This window comes from Denticeps clupeoides, chromosome 3, assembly GCF_900700375.1.
Source record: "Denticeps clupeoides chromosome 3, fDenClu1.1, whole genome shotgun sequence".
Taxonomy (NCBI): Eukaryota; Metazoa; Chordata; class Actinopteri; order Clupeiformes; family Denticipitidae; genus Denticeps; species Denticeps clupeoides.
In genome coordinates, this window is record NC_041709.1 from 34,856,905 (window position 1) to 34,880,495 (window position 23,591).

Below are 23,591 nucleotides of genomic sequence, written 5' to 3' on the forward strand. Positions count from 1 at the left end.
GTTTTTGTTGGCGTTCGTGGCGCATTTCTGATGTAAAATATCCGCCATAATCCGCGGGAGCGCGCGCGCGAGCCGGGGGGGTGGGGTGGGCGTGGCCAGCGGGCGCGCGCGCGCTCCCGCGTTTCCTGTCACCGCGGCCACGTGGTTGCCCGTCTCCGTGTCCCTCCGTGCGCGAGGAAGACGCTCCGCGCTCACAGCCGCCGCCGCCTCGACGTCACGCCGAACCGGGCCATCATGGCGCTGGAAGCGATCCGGTACCGGGCCGGCAGCCTGCAGGTCCTCAACCAGCTGCTGCTGCCGCACCAGACGGTGTACGAGGAGGTCCGCTCGGTGCAGGACGGATACGACGCGATCAAGAGCATGAAGGTGCGGGCCCGGCCTGGCGTGACGTCATTACGCGCGTTTAATTAACAGCCTTCGCGCTAACGAGCGGACGAGGCGAGTCTCCGGCTGCCGGTGACGCCTCTGGCTCCGCCCCTCCGCGCGCGCGCGCACACACACGCGGGGACGTGGTCGGAAGTTCAGCGCCGTGATGGTTCGTCTCCATGGAGAGAGATGACGTCATGGCGATCGCATCTGTACCTTGAAGTGTGTCTGTGTGTGAATTCCAGCTGCTGACAGATGTTTTCACCTCCTCCAGGTCCGCGGCGCCCCGGCCATCGCCATCGTGGGCTGCCTGAGCCTGGCGGTGGAGCTGAGGGCGGGCGCCGGGGGCGACGACCCCGTGACCTTCATCAGGGAGTCGCTGTGCCGGCTGATCGCCGCGCGGCCCACCGCCGTCAACATGGGCCGGGCGGCGCGGGAGCTGATGGAGTTCGCGGAGAACGAGAGCATGGAGAAGAACATGGAGCAGCTGAGGGAGAGGTGAGGCGGAACCCGGACGTTTTTTAGAACCAAATAAGGGAGGTCACAGGTCAAAAAAAGCGCGCCAAGGGCCCCACCCACAAATACATTTACGGCATTTACCAGACGTCCTTATCCAGATCGACTTACAATCAGTAGTTACAGGGACAGTCCCCCCCTGGAGACACTCAGGGTTCAGTGTCTTGCTCAGGGACACGATGGTAGTAAGTGGGATTTGAACCTGGGTCTTCTGGTTTGTAGGCGAGTTTGTTACCCACTAGGCTACTACCACCCAAACACAGACGTCTTACGTTATTTAACGTTCGTTTTACGTTACGTTTAAAATCGATCTTTGTCCTCGGCTCAGCGAACAGAGATGACATAAGAATCTGGACCGTGTCATGTCTGGCGACCTCTAACCCCGGCCTGTCTCCTCCCCCCCTTTGCTGCAGCGTGATTGGCTGGATCGAGGAGATGCTGGAGCGGGACGTGAGCGACAACAAGAAGATCGGCAACTTCGGCGCGCAGCACATCCTGTCCGGCGTGCCGAGAGACTCCGTCACCATCCTCACGCACTGCAACACCGGCTCGCTCGCCACGGCGGGATACGGCACCGCGCTGGGTCGGTCCGCCCCGCCCCTCCGTCCGTGAGATTGGCGTGCGGAATGTTGTTAGATGGCGGTGTGTTTCGGCGAGGACATCACGATATACATCACGATTGTGATATTCTACACGCCGCCAAAATACAAAAAAAAAAAAAAAGTGAAGTGATTGTCACATGTGATACACAGCAGCACAGCACACGGTGCACACAGTGAAATTTGTCCTCTGCATTTATCCCATCACCCTGAGTGAGCAGTGGGCAGCCATGACAGGCGCCCGGGGAGCAGTGTGTGGGGACGGTGCTTTGCTCAGCGGCACCTCAGTGGCACCTTGGCAGATCGGGATTCGAACCAGCAACCTTCTGATTACGGGGCCGCTTCCTTAACCACTAGGCCACCACTGCCCGATGCTGTACGATCTGCGTCCGTCACATTATATCCATAATTCACGCAAAACGACGTAACTCGAAACGGAATTTTCAGACTAAATTTGTATATAGAAATATTGATATTTGATGTCGGCGTATTGATACAATATCGCGATATGTCGATATACGTAACCCCTCGAGTGTTAAATGTCGTTGCCCACGGCGGGATACGGTACTGCGCTGGGTCGGTCCGGTCACCTGGAGAGTGTCGCGTAGATATATTGAGATATTGTTCACAGCGGCGAAATACAAGATTATTAATATTACTATTATATTAATAATCCAGGCAAAACGACGCAACTGAATTTTTAATATAAAAATATCAATATTTGATGTCGCCATATCGATACAATATCACGATATATTGTGATATTGTACACGGCGGGAAAATACAAGATTATTAATATTATTATTATATTAATAATCCAGGCAAAACGACGCAACTCTGAACGGAATGTTTTTATATAAAAATATCGATATTTGATGTCGCCATATTGATACAATATCGCGATATATTGTGATATTGTACACAACAATATTCTACACGCCGCCGAAATGCAAGATTATTAATATTATTATTATTATATTAATAATCCAGGTCAAAACAACGTAACTCGGAACGGAATTTTTTTTTATATAAAAATGTTGTTATTTGATGTCCCGTATGGATACAATATGGCGATATGTCGATATACGTGTGTTAAATGTCGTTGCCCATATAAGGAATGTTTTTGTGTGTGTGTGTGTGTGTGCGTTAGGTGTCGTGCGCTCGCTGCACGCCCTCGGCCGCCTGAAGGGCGTGTTCTGCACGGAGACGCGGCCGTATAACCAGGGCGCCCGCCTGACGGCGTACGAGGCCGTGGCCGAGGGCTTCCCCGCCACGCTCATCACCGACAGCATGGCGGCCCCGGCCATGCGGGAGAAGGAGATCACCGGTGAGCTGGGCGTGCGAGGGGGCGGGCGTGCGAGGGCGAGGATCGTGAACTCTGTCTCTTTTCAGCCGTGGTCGTGGGGGCCGACCGGGTCGTCGCCAACGGCGACACGGCCAACAAGGTGGGCACGTATCAGCTGGCCATCGCTGCGAAGCACCACGGCATCCCGTTCTACGTGGCGGCGCCGAGCACGTCGTGCGACCTCAGCCTGGAGAGTGGGCGGGACATTGTGATCGAGGAACGCCCCCCAGAGGAGCTGACCAGCATCAACGGCGTGCCAGTCGCTGCTCCAGGTAGCGCGTGTGTAGCGTGTGTTTAATGTGTGTGTGTGTGTAGTGTGTAGCGCATGAGTGTGAGTGTGTTTAATGTGTGTGTGTAGTGTGTGTGTGTGGCGTGTGTTTAATGTGTGTGTGTAGTGTGTGTGTGTAGCGTGTGTTTAATGTGTGTGTGTAGTGTGTGTAGCGTGTGTTTAATGTGTGTGTGTAGTGTGTGTAGCGTGTGTTTAATGTGTGTGTAGCGTGTGTTTAATGTGTGTGTGTAGCGTGTGTTTAGTGTGTGTGTGTAGTGTGTGTAGCGTGTGTTTAATGTGTGTGTGTAGTGTGTGTAGCGTGTGTGTGTGTAGTGTGTAGCGCATGAGTGTGAGTGTGTTTAATGTGTGTGTGTAGTGTGTGTGTGTGTAGCGTGTGTTTAATGTGTGTGTGTAGTGTGTGTGTGTAGCGTGTGTTTAATGTGTGTGTAGCGTGTGTTTAATGTGTGTGTAGCGTGTGTTTAATGTGTGTGTGTGGCGTGTGTTTAATGTGTGTGTGTAGTGTGTGTGTGTAGCGTGTGTTTAATGTGTGTGTAGCGTGTGTTTAATGTGTGTGTAGCGTGTGTTTAATGTGTGTGTGTGGCGTGTGTTTAATGTGTGTGTGTGTAGTGTGTGTGTGTAGCGTGTGTTTAATGTGTGTGTGTAGTGTGTGTGTGTAGCGTGTGTTTAATGTGTGTGTGTAGTGTGTGTGTGTAGCGTGTGTTTAATGTGTGTGTGTGTGTAGTGTGTGAGTGTGTGTGTGTAGTGTGTGTGTGTAGCGTGTGTTTAATGTGTGTGTGTAGCGTGTGTGTGTAGCGTGTGTTTAATGTGTGTGTGTAGCGTGTGTTTAATGTGTGTGTGTAGTGTGTGTGTGTAGCGTGTGTTTAATGTGTGTTTGTGTGTGTGTGTGTAGCGTGTGTGTGTAGTGTGTGTTTAATGTGTGTGTGTGTGTAGTGTGTGAGTGTGTGTGTGTAGTGTGTGTGTGTAGCGTGTGTTTAATGTGTGTGTGTGTGTAGTGTGTGAGTGTGTGTGTGTAGTGTGTGTGTGTAGCGTGTGTTTAATGTGTGTGTGTGTGTGTAGTGTGTGTGTGTAGTGTGTGTAGTGTGTGTGTGTAGCGTGTGTTTAATGTGTGTGTGTAGCGTGTGTTTAATGTGTATGTGTAGCGTGTGTTTAATGTGTGTGTGTATCGTGTGTTTAATGTGTGTGTGTAGTGTGTGTGTGTAGCGTGTGTTTAATGTGTGTTTGTGTGTGTGTGTGTAGCGTGTGTGTGTAGTGTGTGTGTGTAGCGTGTGTGTGTAGTGTGTGTGTAGCGTGTGTTTAATGTGTGTGTGTGTGTAGCGTGTGAGTGTGTGTGTGAGGGGTGATGATGTCAGGTTAATTCTGGTCGGTGGGTTCGTAGCTTCTGGGTGGAAGCAGAGCTGTCACTTCACCTGCCTCGGGGCGTGATGAGAGTGTGTGTGTGTGTGTGTGTGTGTGTGTGTGTGTGTGTTACATGATTTAAATAAAGATGTTCAGTGCAGATGGCTGCAGATTGTGAGAAGTGTAGACTTTTTAGACGTTTTTTCACTTTTCATTTCTTCTTTAATCGGCGGTCTGTAGGCGTTAGTCTGACGTTCAACCGTTTCTTCTGCGCAGCTTTAATCAGGATAAGTGCTCATATCTGACTGTACGGATTACTGTGACGTGATCCAGCCGTTCTGCAACGGCTGCTCACATAATGAAGTGAAAGTGAAGTGATTGTCGTTGTGATACACAGCAGCACAGCACACGGAGCACACAGTGAAATGTGTCCTCTGCATTTAACCACCACCCTGAGTGAGCAGTGGGCACCATGACAGGCGCCCGGGGAGCAGCGTGTGGGGACGGTGCTTTGCTCAGCGGCACCTTGGCGGATCGGAACCGGCAACCTTCTGCCCCGTTTGAATTCTGTATCTTTTTAGCCGTGGTTGTGGGGGGCGACCGAGTTGTTGCCAACGGCGATGCTGTGACCTCATCAGTGTAGTGCAGTTGTTTTTGGCTCAATTTTAGTTTTTGCATCCAGCTGTTATTTTAGTCTTTATTCGTCTCAGTCACGTCCAGACTCATTTTAGTCAACTTTCAGTCGTATTTTAGTCAGAAATGTTACCCAGTAAATATAGTACAACTACCGAGTAGAACAAACACAACATTGTCTTTCAGTCAAACCCATTTCATAACTAAAAATAAGGTTCTTATCTTATTAATAAAGGATTGTTCGCTTATAGAATAGGCATTTCTCCCCGTGTTATGTTTTCATTATAAAGAACCTTCATTGTGAAGAAAGAGGCGCTTCGTCTTTTCCGGAAATATAAATAACGCACGAATCAGGTCGAGGCGACCGAATAATAGCAATGCAATTAAACAAAAGGAAATAACGTTTTTATTTTGTAAATGGTCTAATTTTTATTCATTATATGTATTGCATGATATATTTGGAAAAACGAGGCGAGGCGTAGTTATGGTCACGTGACCGGTCTTTTGTCCATCGCGCCATGAAGGTTAGTCGTTCCACGATGCGGAAGGATATAAAGCGCTGGTTTTGTTTATAATCTCTCTCTCTCTCTCTCTCCCCCCCCCCGCAGGGATCGAGGTGTGGAACCCGGCGTTCGACGTGACCCCCCACCAGCTGATAACGGGGGGCATCATCACGGAACTGGGCGTCTTCCTCCCGTCCGAGCTGCAGGCCGCACTGACCGGCCGCCTCACCGCGCTGTAAGAGGCGTGGCCGCCGCTGCGGGGTGGAACTCGCACAGGACTCCACTTTAACTCACGTGGTGTATTAACACACACACACACACACACACACACACTCATTCATCGTGCGCTGTTAGTGTTGCACACTCTCGTCCTATAAACACACACAGAGGCGTCATGCAGCATATCCCAGGGAAGCATCTTCTCATTCGTTCCCGCTCACGGCCCCGCCCCCCTCATGACCTCATCGCCCGTCCGAACCCCCCCGAGTCCCTCATACCGCCACGAAGCCAGGCCGCACCGCTCCGTCTTTCAATCGCGGGGGAAATCGCTCCGCTCCACAGGCGGCCCGAGCGCGTTAACTAGCGGGTGTGGGGGCGGAGCTTCGGCCCGCAACTGTACATAGGTGCGAGTTGTTTTTAAGTGTACATATGTACAAACCGGAACATTAGTGCAACAGGTCGCTCCTAAACTGTGTTAGAAATGCAATCAAACCGAAATGTTATATTAACATTTTCTTTTCCGCTTTTAATAACGTGCATCCTGGTCCGGACAGCGCGGTGCTCCAGGCGCGAGGGCGTGGCGGCCCCGCGTCGGTCCTGTCCGTCTGGCGTCTGTTCGAAGGTGAACCCGAGATTTAACACGGACCGTAAAAAGCGAAGGTTTCTGGAATGGATTCTGGAATGGATTCATCAGGCTTGAATCCGGACGGATGTAGAATTCGGATTTTTTTTTTTTTTATTTGCCGTCGTTTCATTACGAAAAAGACTCGTTTTCAGCGTTTTGAGCCGGAATTTCCTTTCCCGGAGCTGTGAAGGCGCCCGTAGGCTGCAGAGTGCCCGGACGAATGCCTTACGCGCTACGGGCCCCAACCCAGGTGCAGCCTCTCCGTCTGTCAGTCCCCCTCGCCCGTCACCCCTGCATCCCTCACTCGGTGTCCAAGCCTCGTCCCCTCGCCGGCCCTCCTCTCTCTCTCTCTCTCTCTCTCTCTCTCTCTCTCTCTCCTCTTTTTACTGGTTGAAGATGAAATGTAGCAGCTTCTGTGGTCGTCCGTGTTGTACGTAGACTCGTTCTGTTGTGACGCTTTCGAGAAATTCACTTCGTTTCCGACCATGATTCTCGGCTGTGATTTTTTTTTTTTATCTTTTTTTTTTGTTCCTTTTTACATTTTTTATATGTTATGAATAAATCGTGGTTCGTAGTGATTGTAGTGTTGTTGCAACCTTGACCGGGGAGGCCATCTGTATCATACACGCTCACGCCACCGAAACAAAGTGCCACGGCAGCGCAGACGCTCTTTAAATCCAACTGCAATATCGAATGGAGCGGCCGTCGCAGGCAGAACCGTCAGACGTTGCCTTGGTTACACTCGTTACGGTCCCTCGGGTTTTGGCCTTCCGACGAACCCCAGCCGACGTTTTGGATCGTACATATCAGAAGGTGGTTTGGAGCTTTTCTAGGATGAAGGGTGGCTCTCCAAAATCCCCAAATCCAAAGTTACCTCGCTGGTGCCAAACTCCTGCAGAACACCATTGTGGCCCTTGCTGTTGTTCGCGGTGGCTCCGTAGCCAATCAGAAGAAGCTGGTGGCAGTGTCCGGTGGAGAAGGCCTCTCTTCGTCTAGGTGTGTTCTTCTGATAACCAGAACTAGGTTCAAGTTTTGTATTATATGGAAATGCTTCAAAGAAAATGGAAAAAAAAAAATCCTGGATGTTTTTTTTATACATATGCTGTGAAACAAAGTACACTGCTCAAAAAATAAAGTGAACACAAAAACAAGACGTCCTGAAATATTCTTATTAAATACTTTGTTCTTTACATAGTTCAATGTGCTGATAACATAATCACAAAGGAACTATCAATGTGAATCAAATTTATCAACCCACAGAGGTCTGGATTTGAAATGAAAGAAGTAAAACACACTACAGGCTGATCCAACTCTGATGTAATGTCCTCAAAACAAGTCAAAATGAGGCTCAGTAGTGTGTGTGTGGTCTCCACGTGTCTGTATGACCTCCCTACAACGCCTGGACATGCTCCTGATGAGGTGACTGAGGGATCTCTTCTCAGACCTGGACTAAAGCATCCGCCGATCCTGGACAGTCTGTGGTGTAATGTGGTGTTGGTGGATGGAGCGAGACATGATGTGCTCAGTTGGATTCAGGTCTGGTGGGCCAGTCCATAGCATCACCACATTCATCTTGCAGGAACTGCTGACAAACTCCAGCCACATGAGGTCAAGCATTGTCTTGCATCAGGTTGAAACCAGGACCAACCGCACCAGCATATGGTCTCACAAGGGGTCTGAGGATCTCATCTCGGTACCTAATGGCATTCAGGCTGCCTCTGGTGAGCAGATGAAGGGCTGTCCGGCCCCCCAAAAGAAATGCCACCCCACACCATTACTGACCCACCTCCAAACTGGACATGCTGGAGGATGTTGCAGGCAGCAGAACGTTCTCCACGGCGTCTCCAGACTGTCGCATGTGCTCAGTGTGAACCTGCTTTCATCTGTGAAGAGCAAAGGGTGCCAGTGGCAAAATTGCCAAACTACCAAACGTGCTGCATGGTGTTGGGGTGTAAGCACAACCCCCGCCTGTGTACGTCGGACCCTCATACCACCATCATGGAGTCTGTTTCTGACCGTTTGAGCAGACACATGAACGTTTCTGCCCTGCTGGAGATCATGTTGCAGGGTTCTGGTAGTGCGGAGGTAGCGGTGGGTCCTGCTGCTGGGTTGTTTCCCTCCTACAGTCTCGTCCACGTCTCCTGAGGTACTGGCCTGTCTCCTGGTAGCGTCTCCATGCTCTGGACACTACACTGACTGAAACAGCAAACCTTCTTGCCACACCTCACATTGATGTTCCATCCTGGATGGGCTGCACTACCTGAGCCACTTGTGTGGGTTGTAGACTTGTCAGCATTCAAAAGTGACCAAAACATCAGCCAGAAAGCACAGGAATTGACAAGTGGTCAATGGTCCCCACCTGCAGGACCACGCCTTTATTGGGGACGTCTAGCTAATCGCCTATAACGTCCACCTGACGTCTATTCCATTCATACAACAGCATGTGAAATTTACTGTCAGTGTTGCTTCCTAAGTGGACAGTTTGATTTTACAGACGTATGATTGTCTTGGGGTTACATGTGTTGTTTACGGGTTCCCTTTGTTTTTTTGAGCAGTGCACAATAATTTGGAAATCGTTCTTTCACGTGAGTAAAATAAAGAATCAGAACAGTTGGGGTCTATTGTAATGAATGTATTCCATCCCGCTCTGGTTCCAGATGCGGTGAATTAAAAAAATTTTTTGAACCCTCTGTTGTTTCATGAAGACGGTCATGTTGCGTCTGAGCTCTCGTTTCCCACAATCCCACGCGTTCTCCCGCCCGCGCCGAGCCGGAAGTCGCCTTCTTATCCGACGAAAAGGTGGCACAGGCGGGCGACATGGCGCAAGGGAAACAGAAATTTAAAGGTCAGCGTCCGGGCGGGGCTAAAAAGCAGCCGCCGAAACAGAAGGGGCCAAAGAAAGGGGGTAAGAAGTTCCGCTGTGTCCAGCATGTGAGGACAGGCCCCGTTTAAAAACAAATAGCGCGTTGCGTCGCTGTAATTCGGCCATTTTGGCTCCGAATCTGCTCCTGTGGCGAGGATTAGGGTGCGCGCATGCGCAGTGCAGCTGTCGAGCTGTCCGTGTTGCCAAGTCCGCTAATTATAAACGCTTTTTTACGCAATCCCTATTAATCCTGGTATAGATTTTATAGGTCTTGCTTTAGAAACGAACATACTAACGTTTTTATTTAAAAATGTTTTCTTGACCACTTGATAATCATAAGAGGGATTATTTTGTGTTTAATGCTTTTATTTATGGTAAACTGACCGTTTTGCAGATTGAAACCAGGCCAATTTGACGTGATAGCCACTGTTTATTTTTACCTTTTCAATGGCACAGTCATTTCTCAATACCAAACGTTTCACTTGCAGGAAGGATTATTGCCCCCAAGAAAGCACAGGTGGTTCAACAGCAGAAACTGAAGAAAGTAAGTCTGAATGTAATTGGTCAGAACTGTTTTATCAGCATAATATAATGTGTGTGTGTGTGTGTGTGTGTGTGTGTGTGTGTGTGTGTGTGTGTGTGTGTGTATATATATATATATATATATATATATGCATCCCTTATTGAAGCATAAATAATATTTCCTCTGAGTGATTTCAAATGACCTTCACTCGTCTGCTGTCCAGGAGTGTGTAAAAATATCACTCCAGCTATTTTCACGCTCCCAGAGCGGTGGTTCACACGAACGTGACTCCTGGATCGTGCTCCAGCCGCCAGTTGGAGATTAATCGCGCTCTGCACTGGCCAAAGAGCTTATGCAAGGTGAGACTTAAGAGGTTTTCATGGACCGCGTGTCTCCGCCGCAGGGCCTGGAGGTGGCGATCAGGAACAAGATTGAGCAGGAAGTGACGCAGAAGGCGAGCTCCTCGCTCCACAAGAAGCTCAGCGTGCTGAAGGGCCCCGAGGGGAAGGGCCAGGCCGGACCGGCCCGCCCCGCGGCTGGACCGTCCAAGTAGCCCCCCGTCCACCTTCCACGGTCCCGCCCCCCACCGCTTCACTCTAGCCGGCCGGCCTCCCTCGACAACGAGGGAGGCTTGAACTGCAGTGACGATTTCATGCAACGGTAGATTATCACCTTTAGGGGGCAGCAGAGAATAATTAGCTCATTCAAGGCCATCAATGAGCAGGAAGCAAAGCGGCTTTAATGTATTGTTTCTCTCTGGTCTTTGTACTATAGACGTGTTTTCTATTGTTCTATTTAAAATAAATGCTGTATTTAGGTATCTTTGTTAAAGGCGTATGTTTTCCAGGTCTGGAATGCAGAAACACGAATGCGAAAGCGGGAAAAACGTGATGCATGGCCCATAGAACGTGGCGTGCAGTAGGTAACGTTGGACCGATTCCCACCACTGCAGTGTCTAAATAATTAAAGAGTGTTTACCCGCAGTACTGCCATGACCTGGCAACGTTTAATTAAAGTAAAACGGAGGAGGGTATACTAACAGAACCATAAATGTCGTGGTGCAGCACGGCGTGGTGTTTATGCAGCCGGCGCTCAGGAGGCCCTCGAGGCTTCCTGCCGGACCTGGGAGCGCAGGAAGCGGGGAAACGAGTCTTTGGCCATCAGCGCGTAGATGCTGCTCTGGGCCCGGGCGAACGCGTCGGCGCCGGGCCTCTCCAGCGCAACGCTGAGGCTCTCGCGGGTCTCGGCGTCCAGGTTCACCTGAGAGAAACCACAAGACCAAGTCGGGCGATCCAAGATAACTGCAACTGAAATACTGTCTTCCGCTTAAGACAAAGTGACGAAAAATTGGTGTCTAGCGGCCAAAATTTGAACCATCAATTTGCTAAAAGCCACATTGCAATTTGAACACCGAGAACATCACAGTTCATCTGTGATGGAAATCATATCAATAATGCAGTGAAGTGAAAGTGAAGTGATTGTCACATCAGCACAGCACACGCTGACATCGACTATATTTCTATATTGATATTTTTTGCCCCGCCTCTAGCTATAATGGAGAAGGCGGGCCAGACAGGTTTCTTTGGGGGGGGGGGTTCTAGGCCGCAGGTTCTACTACAGATGTAAGAACCAGGCTCTCGGTACCTCCTGCGGGGCGTCGGCGTTGATGAACTGCCTGTAGATGCTCTCGGCCTTGCTCCCCAGCATGCACCGTGGTGTGCTCCTGTACTCCTGGCAGGCCAACCAGAACTCCAGGTTCTCCTCTGAGAACTCGGAACGCAGGAACCAGCGGAACGCCTGCAAACCCACTGAAGAGAGGACAAAAGGAGTTAATGCAGAAAACGTTCTCATTTCAGCGCTTTTACTCGTGCTGAAGCAAGAGAGCCGGCGAGTCCTCTTACTCTTGTTATTGAGCAGCGACTCCAGATCCTGAATCGCCGTCTCTTCTTGGGGCCTGTGGAGACACAGAACATTAGAACATTGACAGCTTTTATCCAGAGCGACTTACAGTCAGTAGGTACACTCGGAGACACTCGGGGTTCAGTGTCCTGCTCAGGGACACAATGGTAGTAAGTGGGGGTTGAACCCGGGACTCCATGGTCGCCTGGTTCACAGGCATGTTCAGGTTTCACTATGTGAACACACCATGCACACCACAAACAGTAAAAAAAATGAACAATTATCATTTGGTCCCAATCAAAATCTGAGTGAAATTGATAGCAGTACAACACGCAGTGAGGTGCATCCTGAACCCCCCTGTTTTGACTGCATAGTTAAGTAAAAAAAATGTATAAATAAATAAAAGGTTGTATAATTAGATTAATAACATTTATATTTACTGCATTTATCAGACGTCCTTATCCAGAGCGACTTACAGTCAGTAGTTACAGGGACAGTCCCCCCCTGGAGACACTCAGGGTTAAGTGTCCTGCTCAGGGACACGATGGTAGTAAGTGGGGTTCGAACCTGGGTCTTCATAGGCGAGTGTGTTACCCGCTAGGCTACTACCATCATAAATAAAAAATGTAAAAAGTGGGCAAGCTATAACACAACCAAGATACGTTCAACGAGAACACGAGACACAGGCATCGTGGGTAGTGGACATGTATTCTGCTGTTGAGCAATAACCAGTGTAACAGTAACTCAGTAATATGACAGTAACAACAGTAATATGATTCCGCGTTATTTTTTTATACTATCATTTTTATTCCTCTGTTGTGCAATTACTATATTACGAAATGCCTGTGATCGGTCCCGTATTACGTAGCTAGCCGATGTTATCATTACACCGAACGGTAAATGGTGCCAGCGCGTCCTCACTGGTCACTGGTGACTGGTCACTGGTGGTGGTAGTAGCCTAGTGGGGTAACATACTTGCCTATGAACCAGAAGACCCAGGTTCAAACCCCACTGACTACCATCGTGTCCCTGAGCAGGACACTTAACCCTGAGTGTCTCCAGGGGGGGACTGTCCCTGTAACTACTGGTTGTGAGTCGCTCTGGATACGGGCGTCTGGTAAACGCTGTAAATGAATCTGTGTGGGAAGGGCGGGTCAGGAGACGGGTTCGGGGCAACTTATGAGACGTACCCCGTCTTCTGCCTAACGGTGGGTGAACGCCCGTCAGCGCCCCCTGCTGGCCGCGCAATGCATGCCGGTACTAATCCACCCTGAACTACCAGCGCTGCCGTCTTACTTGTGTTTATGAGTCCAGTCCTGCTTGTCCGCCAGGTGGCTCAGCTTCACCCGCATGCCTTTGGCCCTGAAACACACACACACACACACACACACACACACTCAGACACTGTCCAGGGTCCGCGGTCTCACAGACAGACAGTACTCACTTCTCCAGGCATGATGCTGGTAGGTGGGACAGTCCCTTGCACATGGGGACGACGACTCAAGGACAAACTTCAGCGCCAAAAGCCCAGCAGTCGATTGGGAGTTCCTGTCCTGTCCAGTCCCTCCTGCTCATTATATACACAGGGCGCAGCAGAAGAAGAGGACAGCGTGAAAAGACGTCGCCACGGAACACTGCAAACTCCGAACGAGTCAACAAACACAGCTGCCTTCCACAATCGGCCAATCAGGACCGACGATGGACGCCAACAATGTGGGGGCCGCGTCCACAGGCAGCTGAGGCGGTGTGTTTATCGGGGAGTGGTGAAAAGTGGCCAGGTGGGACATGAAGGTAGGACAGTTCATCAGGGGGACGGGGTTTCAGGGTGGTGGATGACCACAAAGTCGCCGGTTCAAACCCCGCTGTGGCCCCTGGGGACCTGAGCTGGCGTTGCCGCCCCTGGACAACCGAGCAGGAGACCAGCAGTAACGCTGCATCGGGGTTCATTCGTTCGTTTCAGCGCCCACACAGCGCCAACGGAACATCACGAATCACTTCCCCTTCAGGTCCGCCGTGGTTTTACTGATGTATTTGAAACATTCTGTTCTGGTGCTCAGTCTGAAGTCCTTTCACACCCAAAAACTGCTGATCACCTTTGGTGTCCCGCCTTCTACACGCTACATCGTCACACGGATTAAAAATACCGTTGAGAAGCTATGGAATAATTATATGACATTTGATGCTTCGGTAGCTCGACCAGCTCATCATGAAGCTCGGACACTACTGAAGAACACTGAGATGTTCTTCAGTTCTTCACTCAAGGTGCCATTCCTGGTGGTCCAAGCGCATGGAGAAAGTGAGAAAGAATTATAGTTCTGAGAAAGCGGTCTTTTTTTTTTTTTTTGAAGAAAGTGAAGTGATTGTCACTTGTGATACACAGCACACGGTGCACACAGTGAAATTTGTCCTCTGCATTTAACCCATCACCCTGAGTGGGCAGTGGCACCTCGGGATTCGAACCAGCAACCTTTTGATTACGTGGCCGCTTCCTTAACCGCTAGGCCACCACTGCCTTCCCGTTGGCAGCTTCACTGGTAAATGTACACCAGCAGCAGGGTCACGATGGGGCACTGAAAGCCACCAGGGAAGGTCATCTCTCTTCTCCAACAATTCATTGTACATCTGAACACACAACCACCTCTTTCTGTTGCCTCTCTTGAACCAGTTAGCCACGTCAACACAGAGTCCCATCCAGTAGATCTGGTCTGGGGAGGATCTCCACAAAAGACTAGATTTTTCTGGAACGTGAGTGAAAGGGCGTGGTGGCCTAGTGGGTTCGACAAAGCCCCAGGTTCAAACCCCACTTACTACTGTAATAAGTCTTCTTAATAAAGAAGACCTTACTGATCTGAATGGTACCACTGCCACCACCTTTTAGAAAAAATTTAATAGCACCGGGGAGGAAACAGTGGAAACAAAGCTGAAGAAAAGAAAGAGCCACTTTTATTTTTAAACTGCCGCTGGTTATAGTCCTTCCCTGAGGGCCAACACATGACCATCCAGGGATATAAATATGCATAAAAATGTAAATTCATCTACCAAACATCACACTGCAAACACAGCATTTCTGTACACGTCAAGACAGTTAATATAAGAAAGTTAATATTAGAAATCACAGCGAATCACATCACCACATTCCCAGTCTACCTTTTAACCACACCCCCGTCCTAACACACATTACCAGTCAACCTTCTAATCCCGCCCACCTTCTAACACATATTTCCTGCCTAGCTTCTAACCCCGCCCACCTTCCAACACATATTTCCTGCCTACCTTCTAACCCCGCCCACCTTCTAACTAGGGCTGCAACAACGAATTGATTGAATCGCTAAAAATCGATTACTAAAAGAGTTGGCAACGAATTTCCTAATCGATTCGTTATGTCGCGCGACGCGGAGACATTTGATAAATAAAAAAAAAAACTTTATTTGAGCGCGGAGTGAACACACTCGGTCTCTCTCGCGCACAGATGCTAGCAGAGTTTGGCGCCTCACAGACAGCGCGGAGCAAAAATAAAAAAAACGAGCGGAGGTAGAGCACAGATACATGGCGGAGGCAGAGAAATCTGCGCGAAAATATGCAAAAGCGACATGGCACGGCACGGGAGCACCACGGCAATGATCCAGCACCTGAAACGCAAACATGTTGGAGTGTTTGAGGAGGAAGAAGGGAGTTCAGCAGCAGGGTAACTCGCTACAGAATCCTACTTTTGTTCCGTTTTGAAGTGAGGAACGTAATGTCCCTGGTGCTGGTGTTTAACTCGCCGCGGTGGACGGGGACCTACAGCGCCACCTACAGGTGTGGAGGGGGGATGGAACAGCGTTCATACTGTTCTCTGCGTCTCCGCGTGGACGACTCGCCTATTGTGTCCCTGAGCAAGACACTTAACCCTAAGTTGCTCCAGGGGGACTGTCCCTGTAACTACTGATTGTAAGTCGCTCTGGATAAGGGCGTCTGATAAATGCTGTAAATGTAAATGTTTACCCGTCATCCAGCTTGACAGGCATGACAGGTTAGCGTTAGCGCGTTAATAACAGTAGTAAAGCAGGGTGCTATAGTTACTTTGCATTAAAAGACTAAAGACATGTTTTTATTTGGACCATTCATTTGTTGTCATGTATAGCTACACTGCAAAAAAAGCTTTTCTTACTTTGTAATTTTTTCTCGTTTCCAGTCCAAATATCTAAAAAAATCTTAAATCAAGATTACTAGACAAGAAAAATGGCATGAGTAAAGGGTTGGAAATAAATGCTTTTCTTTCTTTTTTTTTTTTTTTTTAAATCCGATTCTACGATTAATCAAAAATTAAAATAATCGTTAGTTGCAGCCCTACTTCTAACACATATCCCCAGCCTACCTTCTAACCCCACCCACCTTCTAACACATATCCTCAGCCTATCTTCTAATCCCGCCTACCTTCTAACACATATCCCCAGCCTACCTTCTAACCCCACCCACCTTCTAACACATATCCTCAGCCTATCTTCTAATCCCGCCTACCTTCTAACCCCACCCAATTTCTAACACATACTTCATATTTAAGGTGTGGTAGTAGCCTAGTGGGTAAGACACTCGCCTATGAACCAGAAGACCCAGGTTCAAACCCCACTTACTACCATTGTGTCCCTGAGCAAGACACTTAAACCTAAATTGCTCCAGGGGGGGACTGTCCCTTTAACTGATTGTAAGTCGCTCTGGATAAGGGCGTCTGATAAATGCTGTAAATGTAAATGTAAAATATCTCCAGCCTACCTTCTAACCCCGTCAACATTAAAACCTGTTACTTCCCTACACTCCATTACAACCAGGGTGCAGCCACGCCCCCGTACCGCCCACTTACAACCATCGCGTCCCTGTCCCTGTCCCTGTCACTACTGCTTGTAAGGCGCTCTGGATAAGGACGTCTGGTAAATGCTGTAAATGTAAAGAATGTTGATTTGAACCGGAGTGCTCATTCCACAAACTTTAAAACCGACACACAACAAGTCACTACTTTCCAAATGCTTCATTACGCTGAGAACTACGTGGGTACTGAGGACGGGAAGGAGTCGGGCCGAGTGGAATTTAGGTGAAACCGGACTCGGTAGAAGGTCGTGTTCCGTATCGGATGACCGCCAGGCCGCGCCAGACAGCTGCTGTTGTGCATAAACGACGCACGTCCGGCCCCGAATACCGACACGGAGCGGAGTAAACACACACGAGCCGTTTCCTGTGGTCCAGACGTGTCTTCACGCGTTTAAGTGCGTTGTTCTGTGTAAAAAAAAAAGAAGAAGACACGCCCCTGTCCAAAAATGGCACGGGAGAAACGCCCCGTTCGCCGACGCGAGTTCTTTAAGGCCAGGAGGCCACGCCCAGTGACCGTATATGGACCGCAGGCCACGCCCCCTCGGCCGTCGGCGAGCTGCGGCGCCTCCGTCTCGCGTGAACCGCAGCGCCGCTGGACGTGGGCCGACAGGAGCGTCTCGGAGCCGCCTGTCCCCGACCAGAAGCGTCCCGCGGCGGGGTTGGGGTGTGGCCGCTTCCTGCTCCGGCTGAGTAGGAAGAACGCGCGTCGCCGCGGCATCGTGGCTGACGTCCTGCCCCCCGGCGGGACCCGCGCCCGGTGCATGGACGGCGGCGTGGACCCCGAGCGCCAGAGGCGCTGGGCGGAGCTGTTCGAGCAGCTGGACCTGAACAAGGACGGACGCGTCGACGTCAACGAGCTGCGGATCGGACTGGCCGCTCGGGGGCTGCTGTCCCACAGCTCGGTGGAGGAGGTGAGTCCCCGCAGGGACGGTGTCCTTTAGCATGACAGACGTCACGAGTGGAGATTCGAACCCTCTTCCACCTAAATTTAGCCACCGTGCAGGACTCGACTTTTAGGAGACCTGGGGAGGGTGAGATGTTTAAAAAAGTGCACACAGGGAAATGTGTCCTCTGTGTCCTCGGGATTCAAACCGGCAACCTTCTGTCTACGGGGCCGCTTCCTTAACCGCTAGGCCACCACTGGCCCTCCAGTTTGGACTGGGTCACGCCCTTCGGGTCGTAAGTCTTCTGATGGAGCCTCCAGCTTTAAAGTGTAAACTCTCCCCTATCAATGATTAGACCGGCTGGAGACCAGATTAGAGGACCGTGCGAGATGTCTTCAGGTGAGCTGGGGCAGAGCTGGACCCCTATCAGCACGCGGCGCTGCGAAAAGCAAACAGGCGGGGAGATTCTGGTCCGTTCCTGCACGTTCCTGCAGGACCCCAGATCTTGCTGTGGTTTACACCACAACCAGCCGAGCGGTGTGAGAACAGCAGCTGTTCCTGAATCAGTTCAACACACACACACACACTGTGTGGGGGGGCGAGACGTGTCTGTGTGGGTTTACATGTCAGTACCTGCGTGGAGCTGCCAACCTACACCAGACACACACTCACTCTGATGGGGCTCACACACTCGAAGAGTAGGAACAGCACCTTTTCAAGCATTTATGCCATTTAGTAGTGACAGGGACACTCAGGGTTCAGGGACACGATGGTTGTAAGTGGGGTTTGAACCTGGGACTTCTGGTCCATAGGTCTACTACACATCTGGACATCCTGTCCAGCAAGCAAGAGCCTTTGTGGCTAAATAATGCCTAACTGTGGACTATCAATTATGAGTTTGGTTTGACTTTTTTTAAGGTCAGAACTCCTGGCCTGTAGTGGGTGGTAGCAGCCTAGCAGGTAACACACTGAACTATGAAGCAGAAGTCCCAGGTTCACGACCCTTAACCCCCGAGTGTCTCCAGGGGGACCGTCCCTGTCACGACTGACTGTAAGGCGCTCTGGACAGGGGCGTCTAGTAAACCGCTAATGTTAATTAGAAAGTTGTGAAGTTGAGCGTGCTCCTGTAGCCTGAACACGTAAAAAAAGCGGCGTTGGCGCCTTGCACACAAATATTGTGTATCGTGAATCTGGCTGATTATTGGCCCCGCTGGCTTGCCGTAGTAGAGGGGGGCGGGGAGGGTGCGCAGCAGTGGCCTCACGGGAAAGTTACGAATTATTATTATTATTATTATTATCGCTGCTACTGCTTAATGGGCTTTGCCACGCAGGTAAGTTCACGTGGGCTTGATCTTGTTATACTAAGACACCGTAATGCCAAGTTTACCGGTATTAATAATCCCGATCCGCCAAGGTGCCACTGAGCAAAGCACCGTCCCCACACACTGCTCCCCGGGCGCCTGTAATGGCTGCCCACTGCTCACTCAGGCTGATGGGTTAAATACAGAGGACAAATTTCACTGTGTGCACCGTGTGCTGTGCTGCTGTGTATCACAAGTGACAATCACTACACTTTTAAGCAGGTGTTGGTCTGTCAGGCTCTAACAGGTCACGGTCACGTGACCTCCGTGTAGCAGCCTGGTCTCCTCCATCGCTGCTCTTGCAACGTGTGTTTCTGCTCCTCCCCTGCTCCTCCATTCCTAATTATTTTGGCTCCTCCCCCCTTGGTTTTTCTTTGCCCCCCCCCTTCGTCCTCCATCTTCCCTCCCCGTCCCCCCTCACGCCCGTCCTCTCAGCAGATCGTCCGCGCCGGAGACACGAACGCGGACGGCCAGCTGGATTTCGAGGAGTTCACGCAGTACCTGCGCGCCCACGAGAAGCGGCTGCACCTCATGTTCCACAGCCTGGACCGCAACAACGATGGTGTGTGTGTGTGTGTGTGTGTGTGTGAGAGAGAGAGAGAGAGACACAGCGGAGGGTGCGGAGGGTTCTTACCTGTACTTCACCGTGACAGGTGAGATTGACGTCGGGGAGATCCAGCATGCTTTGCACACGCTGGGAATTGACATCACGCTGGAGGAGGCGGCCAGGATCCTACAGAGGTGCGTGTGCACATGTATACCTGTGTGTGTTTGAGAGTGTGTGCGTCTATAACCGTGTGTGTGTGTGTGTGTGAGCAGTATGGACCGGGACAGCACCATGACTATTGACTGGAACGAGTGGCGAGATCACTTCCTGTTCAACCCGCTGCACAACATGGAGGACGTGGCGCAGTACTGGAAACACTCGGTGGTCAGTGTGCCGCCCCGCACCCCACTCGCTCATGCCTACGTGAGTTCGTGTTTAACCCCGCCCCCTCTCGCAGATGTTGGACATCGGCGAGCAGCTGACCGTCCCGGACGAGTTCTCGGAGCGGGAGCGCAGCGCCGGGTTTGTGTGGCGGCAGCTGATGGCGGGCGCGGTCGCCGGGTCCGTGTCCCGTACCGGTACCGCCCCCCTGGACCGCCTGAAGGTCTTCCTGCAGGTGAGTCCCAACAAGTCCCCCTCGCCCGGGCGCCGCGGAGCTCTTCCTGAAAGATGGGCGGGGCCAGGAGCATCTCTGATGGGCGGAGCACGTTCTCATCCCGCGCGCGTGTCCCCAGGTTCACGGCTCCAGGTCGGACAAAGGCAACGTGCTGAGTGGCCTGCGGGCGATGGTGAAGGAGGGCGGCCCGGCGGCGCTCTGGAGGGGGAACGGGATCAACGTGCTGAAAATCGCCCCGGAGACGGCCATCAAGTTCCTGGCGTATGAGCAGGTGTGGCCCCGCCCGGTTCTGTTTGTTGGTGGGAATGACTTCGTTTATAGGCCCTTATGCACGATTGCATGATTGTTGATGTATAGGTAGCTGTGATCACTTAATCACCGCACTCTCAATACGGATTAAAACTGTCATTTGTATCATGGACCGAGAACTTCCTTGACCACGCCCACTAACAAGTTCAAGGAAAGATCGTCAGAACTTTATTTCAAACACTCTGATAGGGGAACTGATGAGTTAATGAACAAACCATGTGCCACGTTGTATATTACGTGGGGTCTCTGTCTCCTTCTGTCTTTCGTTCTTCTTGCGGTTGCTGTCTGAATTCTCTTCTTCCGCTTTTATCATTTCCTGAATCTAAGATTGACTCATGGTGACGTGTCTCACTGTCCCTTTTTCAAAAAAAAAAAAAAATTTACATTTACGGCATTTACCAGACGTCCTTATCCAGAGCGACTCACAGTCAGTAGTTACAGGGACAGTCCCCCCCTGGAGACACTCAGGGTTAAGTGTCTTGCTCAGGGACACGATGGTAGTAAGTGGGATTTGAACCTGGGTCTTCTGGTTCACAGGCGTGTGTGTTACCCACTAGGCCACCACCAGAAGACCACAAACCCCACTTTCTAGCACGGTGAACCCCACTGTCCCGTTCCAGAGGTACAGGTGATGACGTCTCTCTCTGGCTGCAGATAAAGTGGCTGATGAGGGGCAGTAAGGACGGGGCGCCGCTGCGGGTGCAGGAGAGGTTTGTGGCGGGGTCCCTCGCTGGAGCTACAGCGCAGACCATCATCTACCCCATGGAGGTGACACACACACGCACGCACACACACGCACACACACACGCACGCACGCACACACACACACACACACACTTAAGAAGTCAGAGACCAGTGACCGTTGTTATGTAACGGACCTGTACTGCGGCGGAGTTCTCCACGGGGCGCGGTTTTGCGGGGTGAACCCTCGCTGAACCCCTGATAAGAGAGACGCGTTCACCGGCGCGTGTCCGCAGGTGCTGAAGACGCGCCTGACGCTGCGCAAGACGGGCCAGTACTCGGGCGTGGCCGACTGCGCCAAGCAGATCCTGGTGAAGGAGGGGGTGCGGGCGTTCTACAAGGGCTACGTACCCAACATCCTGGGCATCATTCCTTACGCCGGCATCGACCTGGCGGTCTACGAGGTGTGTGTGTGTGTGTGTGTGTGTGTCGGTACCCGCCGCCGGTTCTGCCGTTGAGGGTGCGTCCTCAGCTCTCCCTGTTCCTCCCAGACTCTGAAGAACTCCTGGCTGCAGCGGCACCGGGACGGCTCGGCGGACCCGGGCGTGCTGGTGCTGGTGGGCTGCGGGACGGTGTCCAGCACCTGCGGCCAGCTGGCCAGCTACCCCCTGGCCCTCATCCGCACGCGCATGCAGGCGCAGGGTAAATGCGGGGACGCAATTAACGTCCAAATAACGTCCTGCCTGGACGCTGAAGTTCTCTCGTGCTTTATTCCAGCCTCGGTGAAGGGAGCGCCACCGGTCTCCATGGCGACCCTGTTCCGCAGCATCGTGGTGCAGGAGGGGGTGATGGGATTGTACCGCGGCATCGCCCCCAACTTCCTGAAGGTCATCCCAGCCGTCAGCATCTCGTACGTGGTGTACGAGCACATGAGGAAAGTCCTGGGGGTGGGGTCCTGAGGACGGGGGAGGGGCGGGGTCTCACCTTTTCAGACAATCACACCTTACGCTCCGACACCCCGATGCCATGAAACAACCGAGCGCATGGTGACTCGAGGTAGAAAGAGGGACAGGAGACCCCCTCCCCGCCCAGTCGGACCAAATCGTGGACGTTCTTCAGCAGTACAGACGATGAACATTCTATGCAGGGTGCTCCCAGCTGTAAATGGCAGGCTGCCGTGTTAATCTTCTCCTTTATTTATTACTCTCCCTTTGTGGTCTACAGGGCCCAGATATTTCGCATCACCGGATAGGTAAATGTGGTGCATGTGGAATTGTAACCTGATGTGAATAAAACCGCTCGCTAATAATGGCCGTGTCATTAACAGAGGATAACGTGTGAAGAGCATGCGTTTATGCATCTCCGCTGTCTGCATGGGAGCGGTGGACTAGTGTGCTTGCATGTTTGAAACGGCGTGTTGACATGTGCCTGATGAGATCCTCATGTCTTCAGAACGAAGGACGACTCGAAGCCAAAAGTGACCAGACCAAATTCAGAGACGGGCCCGGCAAGATTCGTTTTTTTTTTTCTCTCTCTCTCTTTTGCTTTAAATTAAATTTGTGTTGGATGGTGTATTTTTTGACGAATGCTATATCATATGATTTCAAAGACATTTGTTGTTTTTAAAACCAAAGTAACGTTGGGTTTTAGCTCATTATTGATGAGGAATGTCTACTGTACAGTGCGGGTGGATGCATGCATGATAAATTACTGAGAATTTAATAAAGAAAGTGATCATATTTAAACTTAACTGCCTTGTGCATTTTTTTATTAATAGAAATGTAAATATGAAACGGAGCTAACTTCAGGATGTTTAGGGATGTTGGGCATCTTAGCATGCAAATGGAAATGAAGTTTGGTGAAACTTGGGACATGTTGGAACGTTAGTATTTTTACGCCAATTACGATAAATTAGACATGTGACATTAGTAGTTTTAGCTGAGGGTCTCATTTGCAGACGTATCTGGCGCTAATATTCTTTCCCGCTGACTTTCTAATTTTGGAATCGATTAAACGTCGCGACATCTGTTCACTATTGGCTGTTATGCCTGTCTGTTGTTATGCGCTGGGACGTGATTGGCTGGTCTCTCAGCTCTGATTGCGTCTCATTGGTCGTTTCGATGGGAGGGAAAAGAAATTTGCTGCGATGTTTTGACTGCTTTGTGCAAGTGAGGGGGCCCTGAACCCGCAAAATGCTCAGTAAAATCTATAAAAACGTGACTGTGAAATCATTTTTAAAACATACAGTAATAAATTACATACCCTGGGCTGCTCTAAAATTGGACGCTTTGGATAAAAACGTCGGCAAAATAAAGTGGTGACGTCATTCATATGCAAATTAGCCCTGGAAACCACTCTGGAAGGGGCGGCATGGCGGACTTGTTGTAGAGACACGTCAAGTAAATATCTCTATATTCACAGATTACTGATGTCTGTATATACTATAGACTATAAACGCGACATGAGCTCAGCCACACTGCACTATATAATTACACCTCATTATGCTACATAACATACTGCCAATAACAAGCAGCTTCACAGTAATGCGCCTGGCAGGTCACGTGGTGCACAGAGGTCAAGAGGTCAAGATGACAGCCTCAGAACTTTATTACAGCAGCACAGCAAATCACACT

The 23,591-nt window shown here is 50.7% G+C and overlaps 4 protein-coding genes across 9 annotated transcripts; 3 read left to right on the forward strand and 1 right to left on the reverse strand.

Moving 5' to 3' along the window:
- Positions 1 to 100: 100 nt before the first annotated feature.
- On the forward strand, positions 101 to 7,581 carry mri1 (methylthioribose-1-phosphate isomerase 1). Its single transcript, XM_028972412.1, has 6 exons — positions 101 to 366; positions 641 to 864; positions 1,296 to 1,465; positions 2,632 to 2,808; positions 2,874 to 3,098; positions 5,692 to 7,581. The coding sequence occupies exons 1-6, from the start codon at positions 235 to 237 to the stop codon at positions 5,823 to 5,825; spliced, it is 1,062 nt and encodes a 353-aa protein (XP_028828245.1). The 5' UTR covers positions 101 to 234; the 3' UTR covers positions 5,826 to 7,581.
- A 1,599-nt stretch (positions 7,582 to 9,180) lies between these two features.
- Positions 9,181 to 10,636, forward strand: c3h19orf53 (chromosome 3 C19orf53 homolog). The gene is made up of 3 exons (XM_028972547.1): positions 9,181 to 9,335; positions 9,782 to 9,837; positions 10,220 to 10,636. The coding sequence occupies exons 1-3, from the start codon at positions 9,248 to 9,250 to the stop codon at positions 10,367 to 10,369; spliced, it is 294 nt and encodes a 97-aa protein (XP_028828380.1). The 5' UTR covers positions 9,181 to 9,247; the 3' UTR covers positions 10,370 to 10,636.
- Positions 10,574 to 16,959, reverse strand: LOC114785878 (regulator of G-protein signaling 5). Of its 2 annotated transcripts, none has more exons than XM_028972525.1 (6): positions 16,913 to 16,959; positions 13,160 to 13,282; positions 13,012 to 13,077; positions 11,718 to 11,770; positions 11,461 to 11,624; positions 10,574 to 11,076 (listed from the first exon to the last, which is right to left on the reverse strand). In XM_028972525.1, exons 2-6 carry the CDS (start codon positions 13,201 to 13,203, stop codon positions 10,909 to 10,911), a joined length of 495 nt encoding a protein of 164 aa, XP_028828358.1. In that variant the 5' UTR covers positions 13,204 to 13,282; positions 16,913 to 16,959; the 3' UTR covers positions 10,574 to 10,908. The 2 variants fall into 2 exon arrangements, with proteins under 2 accessions (XP_028828358.1, XP_028828357.1); XM_028972524.1 differs by lacking the exon at positions 16,913 to 16,959 and adding an exon at positions 16,468 to 16,495.
- A 142-nt stretch (positions 16,960 to 17,101) lies between these two features.
- Positions 17,102 to 22,708, forward strand: slc25a23a (solute carrier family 25 member 23a). 5 transcript variants are annotated; one of them, XM_028972293.1, is made up of 12 exons: positions 17,193 to 17,471; positions 19,241 to 19,367; positions 19,459 to 19,546; positions 19,625 to 19,736; positions 19,810 to 19,968; positions 20,087 to 20,239; positions 20,932 to 21,045; positions 21,255 to 21,422; positions 21,510 to 21,660; positions 21,736 to 21,892; positions 22,183 to 22,210; positions 22,411 to 22,708. In XM_028972293.1, exons 1-11 carry the CDS (start codon positions 17,322 to 17,324, stop codon positions 22,208 to 22,210), a joined length of 1,407 nt encoding a protein of 468 aa, XP_028828126.1. In that variant the 5' UTR covers positions 17,193 to 17,321; the 3' UTR covers positions 22,411 to 22,708. The 5 variants fall into 5 exon arrangements, 4 of the variants coding, with proteins under 4 accessions (XP_028828129.1, XP_028828126.1, XP_028828128.1 ...); XM_028972295.1 differs by having other exon boundaries at positions 21,736 to 21,868; XM_028972296.1 differs by having other exon boundaries at positions 17,102 to 17,471; positions 22,183 to 22,708.
- Positions 22,709 to 23,591: the final 883 nt, after the last annotated feature.

Coding starts and splice junctions, on each gene's coding strand:
- c3h19orf53 (XM_028972547.1), top strand. CDS start 9,248: ATGGCGCAAGGGAAACAGAAATTTAAAGGTCAGCGTCCGGGCGGGGCT. Junction 9,336..9,781: donor GAAGGGGCCAAAGAAAGGGG/GTAAGAAGTTCC, acceptor TTTCACTTGCAG/GAAGGATTATTGCCCCCAAG. Junction 9,838..10,219: donor AACAGCAGAAACTGAAGAAA/GTAAGTCTGAAT, acceptor TCTCCGCCGCAG/GGCCTGGAGGTGGCGATCAG.
- mri1 (XM_028972412.1), top strand. CDS start 235: ATGGCGCTGGAAGCGATCCGGTACCGGGCCGGCAGCCTGCAGGTCCTC. Junction 1,466..2,631: donor GGGATACGGCACCGCGCTGG/GTCGGTCCGCCC, acceptor TGTGTGCGTTAG/GTGTCGTGCGCTCGCTGCAC. Junction 3,099..5,691: donor CGTGCCAGTCGCTGCTCCAG/GTAGCGCGTGTG, acceptor CCCCCCCCGCAG/GGATCGAGGTGTGGAACCCG.
- LOC114785878 (XM_028972525.1), bottom strand. CDS start 13,203: ATGTGCAAGGGACTGTCCCACCTACCAGCATCATGCCTGGAGAA. Junction 13,078..13,159: donor CCAGCATCATGCCTGGAGAA/GTGAGTACTGTC, acceptor TGTGTGTTTCAG/GGCCAAAGGCATGCGGGTGA. Junction 11,625..11,717: donor GTCGCTGCTCAATAACAAGA/GTAAGAGGACTC, acceptor TCCTCTCTTCAG/TGGGTTTGCAGGCGTTCCGC.
- slc25a23a (XM_028972296.1), top strand. CDS start 17,322: ATGGACGGCGGCGTGGACCCCGAGCGCCAGAGGCGCTGGGCGGAGCTG. Junction 19,969..20,086: donor GCCTGAAGGTCTTCCTGCAG/GTGAGTCCCAAC, acceptor GCGTGTCCCCAG/GTTCACGGCTCCAGGTCGGA. Junction 21,046..21,254: donor CCATCATCTACCCCATGGAG/GTGACACACACA, acceptor GCGTGTCCGCAG/GTGCTGAAGACGCGCCTGAC.